This window comes from Lactuca virosa, chromosome 3, assembly GCF_052849685.1.
Source record: "Lactuca virosa cultivar CGN04683 chromosome 3, Lactuca_virosa_CGN04683_v6, whole genome shotgun sequence".
Lineage (NCBI taxonomy): Eukaryota > Viridiplantae > Streptophyta > Magnoliopsida > Asterales > Asteraceae > Lactuca > Lactuca virosa.
The window spans coordinates 12,713,932-12,728,114 of record NC_136428.1 but is presented as its reverse complement, the minus strand read 5'-3'; the positions used below and the strand labels follow the sequence as shown (position 1 = coordinate 12,728,114).

Genomic DNA, 14,183 nt, shown 5'->3' with positions numbered 1-14,183 from the left:
GAACACTTTACAATGAAAAGATAAATTTATAAATAATTTTTTAACGGGTCCGTTAAGTTGTAAAAGTGATAATCGACTCTAACTAACTTGTGATGATATGGCAAAGTCTAGCAACATTCTATCAACATGTTAATACATTTTCAACAAACTAAAGAAAGTTACTATAAAACCTTTTTAATTTATTTTTTTATCACAAAGTCGATGAATTTTTTATAACACTTACAACTTCTCTTTTGATCACTCTCACTCTCTGCGGGTATATATACATATTCTCCGCGCTTATCCCAAAAACAAACCGCCTTCTTCGATTTGCTCAATACTCTCTCTCTCTCTCTGTACTCCAGTTTCCTCTGAACTCTATTTTTATAAACCCTTTTTGCGATTTTCTTCCATCTCTGCGATGGATTCATCGATTTTAGTCACCGGTGGTGCTGGTTTCATAGGCACTCACACTGTTGTGCAACTTCTTAATCAAGGATTTAAGGTTACGATCATCGACAATCTTGATAATTCCGTCGAAGAAGCAGTTCATAGAGTCAGAGAATTAGTCGGTTGCGAGCTCTCACGTAATCTTCAATTTCATTTGGTAAATATTCTACACTTGTTCGTGATTTATTTTTCGACCGACTGTGTGTGTCGTTAACGAAAATGTCAGAACTATCAGGATTGTAAGACCGAAAACGAAACTACATTAAGACTCGAATTGATTTTTTCTAGTTACGTAGGTTTACGGATTTCTTTATGGTGATGAACTCTTGGAATACATGTGAGGATTATAAACATTCTTAAAAATCAAATTAAATAAAGGAGTTATTTGTTGTTTTAAAAGTTTGAAGCCGTAAGCCTGTTAATCCGCGTGATTCACCTTATGATCGTGAGTTTAGGTTTAACTGTGTATGAATTTTATGTTTTATTGGTAATTGGAACGGGTCAGTAGGGTTTACCCTAAAATCTGCAACCATTTGTATTCAAGGATTCTACTGATTGCAACTGTTTGCTAGTAATGTCTGAATTCATACGTTTTTACTATAGTAGCTGGAAATATCCGATCTGAACATCTTTAACTGTAGTAATATTTATTTTCTTATTTGATTATGTGATCAGTAAAACATATTACAGGAATCAGTAGACATTAGGTCTTAATCACTAGTTTCAAGAAAGTGTTAATCTAATTTATATATAAACATGTAATTTTGTTGCTTATAGCCTTGCTTCTAATCCAATCCTATATTGCTATTATCTGCAAAACAGAGATGAACATCTGATAGAGTCAGATATGAATATTGATGATCATGTTTATTGTGTTTATCATTAACCAAATAAGGAATGCGAATTATATTTTGTGGTAATTGCTGGTTGCAGGGTGATATCAGGAATCAGCAGGATTTGGAGAAGCTGTTTTCCCAAACCAAGTATGTAAAATTTCACACGAATGTGTCCAGTGCTATACTTTATTCTATAATTCATAATAAGAGTAGTAAATGGATTGTGTTGTAACTTGTAATTATAGGTTTGATGCTGTGGTACACTTTGCTGGGCTGAAAGCTGTGGGTGAAAGCGTGGCCCATCCATTCCGTTACTTTGATAATAATTTGATCGGATCCATCACTCTGTACAAAGTCATGGCCAAATACAATTGTAAGAAGGTCAGTCTTCAAACACGTACCCTGTCTTGTCTTTCACACTGATCTTGGATTCAAGATATATTCACCTAATTTTACATGTTGACATGCATGCAGTTGGTTTTCTCTTCATCTGCAACTGTTTATGGACAGCCGAAGAAAATTCCATGTGTTGAGGACTTTGAACTCAAGGCAATGAATCCATATGGGCGCACAAAGGTAGTAGTAGTAGTAGTAGTGAGTTTATATAATTGATACAAATGTTTGAAATTTGATTGTTTATTTTTATGTATGTGTGTTGGTTAGCTGTTCCTTGAAGAGATTGCTCGAGATATTCATAATGCAGATGGGGAGTGGAAGATAATACTGCTGAGATACTTCAATCCTGTTGGAGCTCATGAGAGTGGGAAACTTGGTGAAGATCCGATTGGGATCCCAAATAATTTGATGCCTTACATACAACAAGTAGCTGTTGGAAGATTACCAGAGTTGAATGTTTATGGTCATGATTACCCCACAAAGGACGGCAGTGCCGTATGTATCTTATCTATCTGTTCTTGTTATAGCAGTGTACTTACAGTGATTTTCCTTATAAGTATTAAAAAAGGAATCATAATTTTTTCTTTATCTTTGCAGATCCGGGATTACATCCATGTGATGGATTTGGCTGATGGTCATGTTGCAGCACTTAAAAAGCTTTTCACAAAACAGGATATAGGTGAGAGAAAACAGTCGCTAGTTATATTTCATTTATTGTGCTGCTGACGTGGATTTGTGTCATCCATCTTGTTTAGGTTGTTTTGCCTGCAACCTGGGGACCGGTAGGGGGACCTCTGTGCTTGAAATGGTTACTGCCTTTGAGAAAGCATCTGGAAAGGTTGTTCCGGTTTTTATATATAAATATATTCCTACATGACTAGGAAGGAATATTAATTTGTACATTTATTATGAAATGAAATCCGTATGTATTCCCTAACAACTTAGCTGTTGGTTATTTTAGAAAATCCCCATTAAACTGTGCCCAAGAAGGGCTGGAGATGCTACAGAAGTTTATGCCTCTACCGATAAAGCTGCAAAAGAGCTTAATTGGAAGTAATGTCTTTTTTTTCTAAATTGTGCAAATATCTTTTTGGTAAAAGGTAAAGTTGGATGAATTATGTTATATATATTTTGTTGTGGTTTGCAGGGCAAAATATGGGATTGAGGAGATGTGCAGGGATCAATGGAATTGGGCAAGACAGAACCCATGGGGATACCAGAAGCCACCCACCAAAAAAGGAGGCTGATGAAGAATGGTCTTCAAGTAGTTGAGAATTGTTGGAAACTACTTAATAATGAAAGTCTTTTAGCATATATGAGTCTGAGTCAAATGGTCAAAGCAGGTAATCTGAAGATGGATTAATTGCAAGAATAGTTTTCTGTGAATACGTTGATTGGTTTCAACTTTCAAGCTAATCAAATGACATGACGCAAGTCATATATATCAAAAGAGTCAAAGTGTGCATTGCATGGTTTTAAGTTTTCATTATTTGTGGAGGAGTAATAAATTTGGGTTAATGAAAAATTCAAAAGTTTACTTCGCCATTATATATATAATATATCCAACTTGGCACATGTATATGTCTCTTTAATAATTAAGGTTATATAGTGTAGTCGCTATTATGAATTATCTAGTTTGTTTGGCATATTACGACTCCTTGTTTTTCAGTTAGGCAAGGCAAGGCTATTTTGGCGCAAGCGCAAAAACCTAACGTTATTTGATCTTATCCATTCTTTCTGCATTTATTATACTAGCGGTGATGCAACTTTCCACGTTTTTCTTCGTTTAATCATTTTACAAATAATTGAGTTGTTTAAGATGATTAAAAGAATCCATGGTTTTTTCAATGATAATAATAATAATAATAATAATACTTTTTTTTTTAAATCAAGCTCTACATATTTGGTTTTTTGTTTGATATGCTTTTATATTAGCTCAAAATTTTAAATTTTACTAACTATTTTTCTTGAAAAACGGCAAACGAATTCTGCGGGGTGCCTCATCATAATATATATTTCTTTAAATCAAAGTATATCCTAAATCTATTCCTCGCACGCCTACCTATTAGTTGGTCGAAATTTGTCGGACTCCACGTTCATGATTATCTCATCTTCATTTCAATCGTTTCTTTTTATTCTTTTACCTATAAAAAATTATAAAATATACACCACAGATAGATTCCGACTCAAACAGATATATGCAACTTTAAATTAGAAAAAGTCAAAATTGTAAAAATGGTCTCTGTGTTATGCAGTTTTTTTGGGTTTTAGTTTGAACCCCGAGTCTTTTGGATTCATGGTCCTTTCAGAGTGGTTTGTATGTGAAAATAGTCCCTCCGAAAATTGAAATGACTATAATATCCTTGGGGTATTTATTTTTCATTTTTATTTCATTTTTTTAAATTTAATATTTATTTATTTATTTTAACAATTAAAAAAATAACAAAGGACCTCTCTCTCTCTCTCTCTCTCTCTCTCTCTCTCTCTCTCTCTCTCTCTCTCTCTCTCTCTCTCTCTCTCTCTCTCTCTCTCTCTCTCTCTCTCTCTTATGATCCATCACCCAAAACACCCACTCTCATTCTAGAACCAGTGAAGAAGAAGGAAAGGACCTGTGATTCTTCGCCGGTAGTAGCAGGCCCAACCTTCTCCGCCTATTTCCACCGAGCACCCACTGTCAAACACCCCCGAAATTGTTGTTGTACTGTCCCGATACCCCTTCACAGCCCTCTCAACGACTGTCATCCCGTTCGTCTCCTTCCCCTGTCGAAGAACTAGAATCACCGGTGATGTTTTCCTGGTTCCCCACTGCCGCCACCTCCATATCCCCTTCCCTTCCTCCTTCCGCTTAGAAATACCACCATAAGCACCCTCTCCGGCTGTTGCTACCCTTCTCAACCCCCACAACCCCGATTGGAGGCTTGAACCGCCAGAAAAATCGACTCCTCCTTCGTGCTTCATAGCGAATCAGGAAAAGAAGAAAGAAAGAAGACTATTGTTGCTTTCGGTCCCTTTTCGTCTCCGATCAGATGGGATTCGAAGACACATTCCATTTCGTTTGACTGACAGGCCAAACACAACCACCACAAGTCTCAATTTTCACCCTTATTGATCGATTGAACTCCTCAGGACCACCGGCAATCGATTTTCCTTCCTGTGTTGCAATTGATTGGACCAGCAGACAAAGTAGGTCGTCGGAGCGGCCCTGCAGTGCCGACGCCCTTCCTCATCCCCTCTTCGCGACCCGTTTAACCAGGACCGGTACCCGTCGATTGTGGCCTTGTTCTTCTCAGCTTTCGTCAGTCGCGTTCCCGCTGCTCCTTCGACCAGACGAAGACGAAGAGGAATAGACCCCCTCTCGTTTTGATTGTATTGGTTTATTAGAGAGAGAGAGAGAGAGAGAATGGGGTGTTGGCCCCATTTATATTATATTAATAAAACATTAAATTAAATAGGAAAAAATATAACAAATATATCAAGAGGGCAATTTAGTCATTTTAATTTTCGGAGGGACTATTTTTACATACAAACTAGTCCAAAAAACCACGAATCCAAAAAAGTCATGGTTTTGACTAAAACCAAAAAAAATGCATACCACAGGGACCATTTTTGCAATTTTGTCTTAGAAAAAAGGTTACTGCCATAAAATACATCCTACTTCTCACTTATCGGTGATCATGAATGTATTTTTTTTTCCAATTCACGGATTTTTAAAACTTCTTGAAAGTACAATAAGGATTTTTTAATAGTAAATTACACGAATCGTTTTTCGTGCAGGTGTTAAAATGCACGTTAAGTCTCTATTTTCAAAATTAAATCAGATCGTCTCTTGGATGTTTTAAATTTGCACACTCGATCCTTTACCAAATTTAAAATGACTATACTACCCTTACTATTTTATTTTTTATTTATTTATAATTCATTTTATATTAAAAAAAATAAATTACACCTCATATATCAATCACTTTTTCCTCTGATATTAGTTGAACACATAAAACATCCTTATCACCACCTACCGGACCACCACCACCGACGACCACCTCCGATGCCGGATGACCGCCTACACCATCGATGGACCACAACCCCTCTCCATCCTTCTCTGTAATGCCTTGTTCTAAAATATTCATTTATGGATTTCAGAAGCCAAGGCTAGGGGCGTTTTGGTCACTTATGGGCTTTGAGTTTTATTCGAGAAGGTTTCGGGCTGGGGTGTGTTGCTAGAAGCGTAGGGCTTCTCGCCACCTTTCCGTGGAAATAAAGTTCATCGGAAACGGATCTAGAATGAAGGAGTTATGACACTTTGAAGATATTGTCAATAATGGTCCCTAAAGGAAATGTTTGGCAAGGAGGACCCATGCATGCAAAGAAGGCATGCACGTGTTTGGCTGGGTACGCCCATCGTAAGCTGGGTTACGCCCAACGTATAAAGGGAAAGGATCGCGGGTGTGTTTAGCGTACGCCCAGCGTACTGGAGGTACGCCCAACGTACGCCCAGAGTCCAGAAAGCCCTAAATTTAGGGTGTGCCACTATATAAGGAACATTATACCCTCAAGGCCAGCCTCCTTATCACCCCTAGATAGTTTTCACGAAACCCTAAACCTCCCTTGTGTGTTTTTGGAGCTTGGAGGCCTTGGAAGAAGGATTCTAGTGTTGTAAAGCCATTTTCTCAAACAAGTGAAGAGCAAGGAGAGTGGTGGACCAAAGGATAAGATATAGATATGTGATATTGGCTTCATTTCGGACCTTTTCAAGGTAAAAAGTTTTGAGCTTGATGATTAATCTCTTAGATCTCTCTTAGTACAAGTTTATGGACTATTTTGGTCCCAAGAATGGATCTTTGAGACTCAAGCACGTTTCTAAGTCCAGGGTTGCCTCCCTTAGAGTCATATGAATCCCTTAAGCAGTAAAGTTCCAACCTTTAGGACTTATTTGTGTTCATGCATGATCTCTAGCCCTTGGAATGAAAAGTATGTTGTCCCCTTTTGAGTTTGGGCTTATTTGGTGGATTGCAAGTCACCAAGTTAGTGACTTTATGAATTAAGACATGGAAGAGGACTTGGATCTGGGTTTGTAGCCTTTGGATCGGAGTATTAAGCACTTAATGGAAAAGTGGCTTAACAGGGCTGTACGCTGGGTGTACAAGGAGGTACGCACGGCGTACAAGTCATCAGCCAGTACGCTTAGCGTACGCCCCACGTACTCTGCCAGTTTGGGTTTTGAGTAATTGGGCCTCGGTGTGGGCTGTGCTTTGGACTTTGGGTCTTTGGGCCTTAGTGAGCCATCATGAGTCAGTTAATATGGGCCAAGTATATGTGTCTGGGCTTAGGGCAAGGCCCAATAAAGGTATTGGGCCCAATATAGCAAATTGGGCCATTAGTGGGCCACTAGTGGGCTTGGAAAGCTTACATAGTGTTGGGCCTTAGTTTTGGGCCTTAGATATGGACCAAGTTGGTCTAGGGGTAGAATGGTCGTTTTACCCCCAGAAGGATTATTGTATTGGACTAAGTGATGTTTGGTATTGGTAGTCGGGAAGCTGAAGGGTCAGCAGTTCGGGAATTGCCAGTCAGCAGCCAGAGGAGTATCAGCAAGGTTCAGCAGTGCAAGGTGAGTCTCCTCACTCTTTGTATGGGTCTACGGCCACAATGCCGGCCCATTTAGTTTATGTATGGTAGGAAGACCCGGGGGTTAGCCCTAGGCATTATGCATGAAAGACCAAGAGGAGGCTCCTGGAACACAGTATGTTATTATGTATGGTAGGAAGACCCGGGGGTTAGCCCTAGGCAACATGTATGAAAGACCAGGAGGTGGCTCCTGGCACAGTGTATGCTATGAAAGACCAGGAGGTGGCTCCTGGCACACTGTATGCTGAGTAGCCTAGTAGAGTAGTATGTATAGTTGTCTTTGAGATGCTTGCATGGAAGACCATGGGGTGGCCCTTGGCACTTGTCTGTAAGACCCAGGGATTGGCCCCAGGCTTGACAAGAAAGACCACGTGCGGCCCGTGGCATAACATCAAGACTATGTTTGGCACATAACACCTTACTTGATTATGGATATGTTTGTATGTATGGCTCATGGTTATGTATGGCATGTATGGATCAATTGATATGTATGGTGAGTGGTATTTGGGGAACTTACTAAGCTTCGTGCTTACGACTTTCAGCTTTTGTTTCAGGTACTCATGTTTTCAAAGGAATGAGCTCGGGACGATCGCAGCGCATCACACTATGATTTCCGCATTTTATGATCTTTGGGATTTGAACTCTGATAATTGTTTTAGTAAGAATGTTATTAAATGATTGAGAAAAATTTATTAAGCGGTTTTTAATTAATCAAAACGAAATTTATGGTCTTAAATTTTGGGATGTTACAAGTTGGTATCAGAGCCTTGGTTTGAGGGATTCGGATACACTTTCGGGTATGTCTGAACTCAAACTGAGGACTTGGTATGAAAATTTTCAAAGAAAATCTTTTTTATAAAAAGGAACTTTGAAAAGAGAAAAGAACTCAAAAAGGAAAGAACTTTGAAAAGAACAAGATGTCTGATGCGTGCAATCAGCCGAGCTCAAGTAAGTGGTTCCCAAAATACCAATACATATTTATTATGTGATATGATATGATTATATGAATCGCATGCTAGATTATGTTTAAGGATCTAAGAGATATGCCTTTGTATGCTTATGTGAACTTGTAGAATTGCATGCTAGAACTGGTTAGCCAGTAGTAGGATGGCATGTTTAGGTTATGCCTGATTGTATGGGCCTTTGAATTGCATGCTAGTACAGACTCTTGAGTAGAGGATAACTTGATTGGAATATGTTGGTTAGATTTTCCATTGTCTGAATGCTGCTTGCTTTGTGCTTTGTGGGATTTCAAGTGATAGGAGTTAACTACTAGATGAATACGTTAAGTCACATGTGACCAGGGTTGAATAATCTCAGAGTGCTGGATTTGACCCTACCGCGCAGCTCTCGTTTGAGTCTAACCGTTGTAAGGATGAGTCTTTTACTCAAACGATTATCCGAGCCTCGCCACATGTGATGGTATTCATGTAGTGGTAAATTGGCATCATGAAGAGTCTCTCAGCAGCTGAGTACTGGGTGGGTTCGGGAACCTAGGAAAGCCTAGGAGGAGAGCGACAGAGTGCAACAGAAGTAGAAGGGACTTGGTGAAGTCGAAGCAATCCTTGAGGAAAGTACGGATAGATGTGGAAGGTAGTATAGGCCCGTACTACTGAAAGCAGAGGATCCGTACTCGAGTCAAGGAGGGTCGAGATAGAACCAGTAAACTTGTAGTATGTGAGACCTTCCGAGGTTACGTATGACCCTGGCAATTTTGTGTTTCGTTTCAGAATGGTGATGATTACGCGACACGGAGCAGGAGGATCAGGATCCGGTTCAGGATCATGTTCCGAGCCAGTGGATGAGGGACTACGCGAGTTCATCGCGTCTGAGATGACAAGAGTTATCCTTGAGTCGACCCAGGTGATTTTCGGTTCGATCAAGGAAGGGATTATTGAGCTGATGGAGGATCGCCTCAGAGCGTTCCGGAGTGACATGTCATCCAGCCAGTCAGGATCGCGCACACTGTCCTTCAAGGACTTTAGGGGGAGTGGTGCGCCAGATTTCCACGGGGTGAAGGACCCCATTGCCGCTAGGAGATGGATTGCAGACATTGAGTCTGCACAGTTGACGAGCTTCTGTCCTGAGGGGTCGAAGGTTCGATTTGCTGCGGGATGTTTGAGGGACAGAGCTAGAGACTGGTGGGAGTCAGTTGGTGATTCCTTGGGAGCCTCAGTCATTGAGGCTGAGGCTATGACCTGGTCTGACTTTGTGACCAGGGAGTTCCTAGACATGAGACAGACGACAGAATCGGTGGCGGAGATTACCGCCAAGTTTCGGGAGAGGGCCTTATTGGTGCCTCAGTATGCAAGCGATGAGGAGATGCGGAGGAACCACTATCATGACATGTTCAGAGATGATATTCGGGAGCATGTCAACTTCTCAGCATGCCCGATCCTGGACTCTATGATTGCCAGGGCGCGGGAAAGGGAGATTGATTTGGAGCACATTGCGAAGAGGAGGTCAGATCAGATATATACTTTGGAGGGTCCCGGGAAGAGACCCAAGACTTCAGCTCAGCGATTGGTAGGTCGGCAGGGCTAAAGTCAGTGCAACACGTGCGGGAAACTGCACGAGGGAGTTTGCCGTTCCAGGGGTTCAGGCTGCTACAAGTGTGGCAGTGATGGTCACGTCAGCAGGGACTGTCCACAGGGGGCAAGCCCATTATGTTTGCACTGCAATTAGGTGGGCCACAAGAAGGCCGACTGCTCGACGATGAGGGGAGGAGCAGGGAGTGCGTCTGCCCCGACTACTTTGAGGATTACAGATGAACGAGAGGGTAGGGCCTTGCAGTGACAGACGAGGGAGATCCGGATTACAACATGGAATGTTTCAGGTATGTATCAATTCCTTCTTTTCGATTCTATCTATATTATGGTTGTTCTTGCCTCAGTCCGGGTAAGAGTATGTATGGGTTATCTCCCAGCTTGTATTCAGATTATATTATGGAAATGCCATATGCCAATTGCATACCGGGAATTGTTAGCAGCTAGCGTAGGGTCAAATTCCCTTTCTGGTTTGAAAGCAATCAGTGTTATTTCGGGTACGGTCGAGATCGGTTCAGGGGCATTACGTGGCGGTCCGAGGTCAGACTTCAGCAAGGTAGTTATCCGCCATTGTCAGTATTCGGTGGTTTCAGTCTTAGTGTTTGGGATTGCTTTTGGAAACATCAAGGGAAGTGGTCTATCACTGAAGAGGTTGCTCTGAGCATTGGTTATTTGGACCTAAAGGCCGTCAGATCGAGCACTAGGGATCATCAGTATTGGGAATTCATAAAAACATTCATCTAGTCTTCAGTAATCGTGCAGTATTCAGAGTAGGCTAGTAATGGATCACTAGCAAGGTTAGACGTTGGTAGTCTGGGTGCCTATCGTGTAAGGAAGAAAGGAATGACGATCTTGCAAGTCGCGCATATTTTAAGGATTTAGTCGAATCTAAGTGGGGGAGAATCGCCTAGGGATTCAGAAGCAGAAGCGGTTTTGAAACTGGGATAAGTTTCGCGTTCATGCTAGGAAGCAAGGCAGCCCCGAGCAGCTGTAGGAAGTGAGGGTAGTATGAGCTGGAAGTTCGGAAAACTTTCCAACATTGAGGTCTCGTTCTCGTGATGGTTGATAGCAGGTCTTAAGAAATCAGGACGGGGGTCTCAGTCAGGACATGAGTTCAGCTTGGGATATTAGATTGTACATGTATGCTCAACCTTGGAGTGAGTTCGGATTAGTAGGCAACGAAAGACCATGGTCAGCGGTTAAGTAGTAAGAAAGTGTTGTAAGACTGCGGGTTAGCTGTAGCATTCACTAGTAGCCAGTCAGTGTGGGAGTGTTGTAAGTGATGGGTTTTGAGCATTCTAACACTTCCTAAGTGTACATGCAACCCTAATAACCTTGGATCTATGTTTGTCTAATAATCATGCAAAGTTGAATTCCAAGGTTATATTCCTATCTAGCATACATGGGGAACATTTTTAACTTGAATGAAAGATAGAATAACTTACCTTGTTGTTGATTATGATCCTTGAAACCTTGTGAGCCTAGCACCCCAAGTGTGATGCCTCAAATGCTTCACACAACACCAAATGCAAAGGAGTAAACTTTGAGAGAATCTTACACTTGCAAAATCGGCTCTAGCCCTCTTGTTTCTTATGTGTAGCCTATTTTGGTGGAGAATGGGTTTCTTATAAAGTGTTGACACATCTAGGGTTACACCATGTAAACCCTAATGTGTCATGACTCTTCATTTCCATGACCCATGGGTTTGTAACTCCCATGGAGCATCCATGGAGCATCCTATGGGTGGAACCCAACTTGATAATCCATGGAGCCTCTTAGCCCACTATATAAGATATGGAAGATTTACATAATCTACCCATATATTTAATTAGTTATCTTTTGATCACTTAATTAATTCTAAATTAATTCTTGATCAAACTAATTAAATAATATTATTAATATATTAGAACTTGTAATATATTAATAAACCATAAGTGTTATTTCTCTCATTTTAGTTTATCCAATTGCATGGTGCCATGCAACCCAAATGGACAATGCCGGGTCGGGTCAAGTACATACCAGAAATAGTTATGGACTTAGACACCTTATCCAACAGTCTCCCACTTGGATAAGTCTAATAACTATAACTGCAATACTTCAGGAACCGATCGGCAATCGTAGCTCTTTCAAGGTCTCTCGGAACTGAGAAGATGATGATACGCCATTTAAGATAAGTGATCATATAATCCTCTGTTCTAGATATCAGCCGGACAAATACATGGAACAATGTCTTACTTATTGTCCAGCAGTTTGTTTCCCGATTTCCGATTTGTTTGACAAAGAACTTAATTGAACACATCAACTTAGTTCTGACCGGGCCCGGTACATAGGTCAAAACAAAATCATCGAGGGGCCCAGATATCAGTTTCTAATCCAAGAAGGAACAGATAAACTTCGACTCATATGTTTGTTCTACTACTCATTGAATTATACACAAGAGCACGTTTTATAACATCGAGTTACCAATGCGTTTTCGTACAATCAATGCATAACCAACTCATAAGTAACAAATCATATATCTAGGTTTGAAGACTTATATGATATTACCGTCTCACGATCACTCGAGATAAATTCCATGAATTGATTCCAGTGAGCATGGGTTGAGTCCAATGCTCAGAACTTATGAGCACTCATGAGTGTTGTAGCCATGTCCAACAACTTAGACCTCTGCAACCAATCATGACAGTCTTGATTCATACCTACTTCCGACATATGACCTACTGTGGAGGTTTGAATAATATGATATACCAAACATAATTATTCTGGAAGTCAAAACATGCAAAAGAAATATAGTAAACGATCGACAAAAGATAGCAACACTTTACTCATAAATAAAACACCTTTTATTCATCATCTAATGTCAATTACACTTTACAAATTTCAAGGTTATCTAACTACTAAATCTAATATCATCCTTCAGCCCTATGCTCCGAGCATTCTGGAGATGCTTAACCCGAGTCAGTCCCTTCGTGAGGGGATCTGCTGGATTCTCATCCGATGATACCCTCTTTGCCACGAGGAGTCCTTCTTCTATTCGATGTATGATGAAATGGTATTTTCTGTCGATGTGTCTGGATCTCCCGTGATCCCTTGGTTCCTTGGCTAAGGCAACTGCACTTTCACTAACACAGAAAATTTCCATTGGCTCTTTAATAGCTGGTACAACTCCAAGGTCTCCAATGAAGTTCTTCAGCCATATCGCCTCCTTTGCTGCCTCGCTAGCTGCTATATACTCTGATTCGCAAGTTGAATCAGCCACTGTCTCTTGCTTGGAACTCTTCCAAGAAATTGCTCCTCCGTTTAACGTAAAGACCCAGCCTGTCTGAGAGCGGAAATTATCCCTATCAGTCTGAAAGCTAGCATCACTATACCCTACAACTCTCAAGTCTTCACTCCCACCGAGGGTAAGGACCCAGTCCTTAGTCCTTCGTAGGTACTTGAGGATATTCTTTACCGCAGTCCAGTGTGCCTTGCCAGGGTTCCCCTTATACCTGCTAACCATGCTCAAAGCAAAGGCTACATCAGGTCGAGTACACGTCATAGCATACATGATCGATCCTACAGCCGAAGCATAAGGTATTCGACTCATTTCTGCTATCTCAGCCTCAGTACTAGGGCTTTGTGTCTTACTCAATCTGGCGTTACTCTGGATGGGTAACTCTCCTTTCTTGGAGTCCTGCATGCCGACTCTCTTCAGCACCTTATCCAAGTAGGTACTCTGACTAAGTCCAATTAGTCTTTTACTCCGGTCTCTCAAGATCCTTATCCCTAGAATATAGGCAGCTTCTCCTAGGTCCTTCATAGAGAAACACTTCCCAAGCCAGGACTTAACTTCCTGCAGAGTTGGGATGTCATTTCCTATGAGTAGTATGTCATCCACATACAATACCAAAAAGCTAACTATACTCCCACTAGCCTTGACATATACACAAGATTCATCTTCACTCCTAGAAAAGCCAAATTCTTTGACTTTCTCATCAAAGCAAAGATTCCATCTGCGAGGTGCTTGCTTTAACCCATAAATGGATTTCTCAAGCTTACACACTTTATTAGGGTACTCTGTATTGACAAAACCCTCTGGCTGACTCATGTAAACATCCTCAGCCAACTTTCCATTAAGGAAAGCGGTTTTGACATCCATTTGCCATATTTCATAGTCATGAAATGCAGCTATGGCTAACAGAACCCTAATAGACTTAATCTTGGCCACTGGAGAAAAGGTCTCATCATAATCAACTCCCGGAGTTTGTGAGAAACCCTTTGTGGAACACCTCAGAGGTACAGACTTGTCAATTGGCTCAACAGGAGTTTCCTCCTCAAGTTGAGTGCTAGGGTTTGAAGTTCCTTCACCACTTGA

The 14,183-nt window shown here is 40.9% G+C and overlaps 1 protein-coding gene across 1 annotated transcript; it reads left to right on the top strand.

Annotated features, from left to right (window-relative positions):
* The first annotated feature begins 284 nt into the window (after positions 1-284).
* Positions 285-3,236, top strand: UGE3 (UDP-D-glucose/UDP-D-galactose 4-epimerase 3). Its single transcript, XM_079083926.1, has 9 exons — positions 285-586; positions 1,363-1,412; positions 1,511-1,646; positions 1,740-1,841; positions 1,929-2,156; positions 2,259-2,340; positions 2,417-2,499; positions 2,623-2,714; positions 2,809-3,236. Exons 1-9 carry the CDS (start codon positions 401-403, stop codon positions 2,906-2,908), a joined length of 1,059 nt encoding a protein of 352 aa, XP_078940052.1. The 5' UTR covers positions 285-400; the 3' UTR covers positions 2,909-3,236.
* Positions 3,237-14,183: the final 10,947 nt, after the last annotated feature.

Bases quoted from the DNA above. Each gene is read 5' to 3' on its own strand.
- UGE3 (XM_079083926.1), top strand. From the start codon at position 401: ATGGATTCATCGATTTTAGTCACCGGTGGTGCTGGTTTCATAGGCACT. The intron at 587-1,362 runs GTAAATATTCTA...TGCTGGTTGCAG, and splicing joins GTAATCTTCAATTTCATTTG to GGTGATATCAGGAATCAGCA. The intron at 2,500-2,622 runs GTTGTTCCGGTT...TGGTTATTTTAG, and splicing joins TTGAGAAAGCATCTGGAAAG to AAAATCCCCATTAAACTGTG.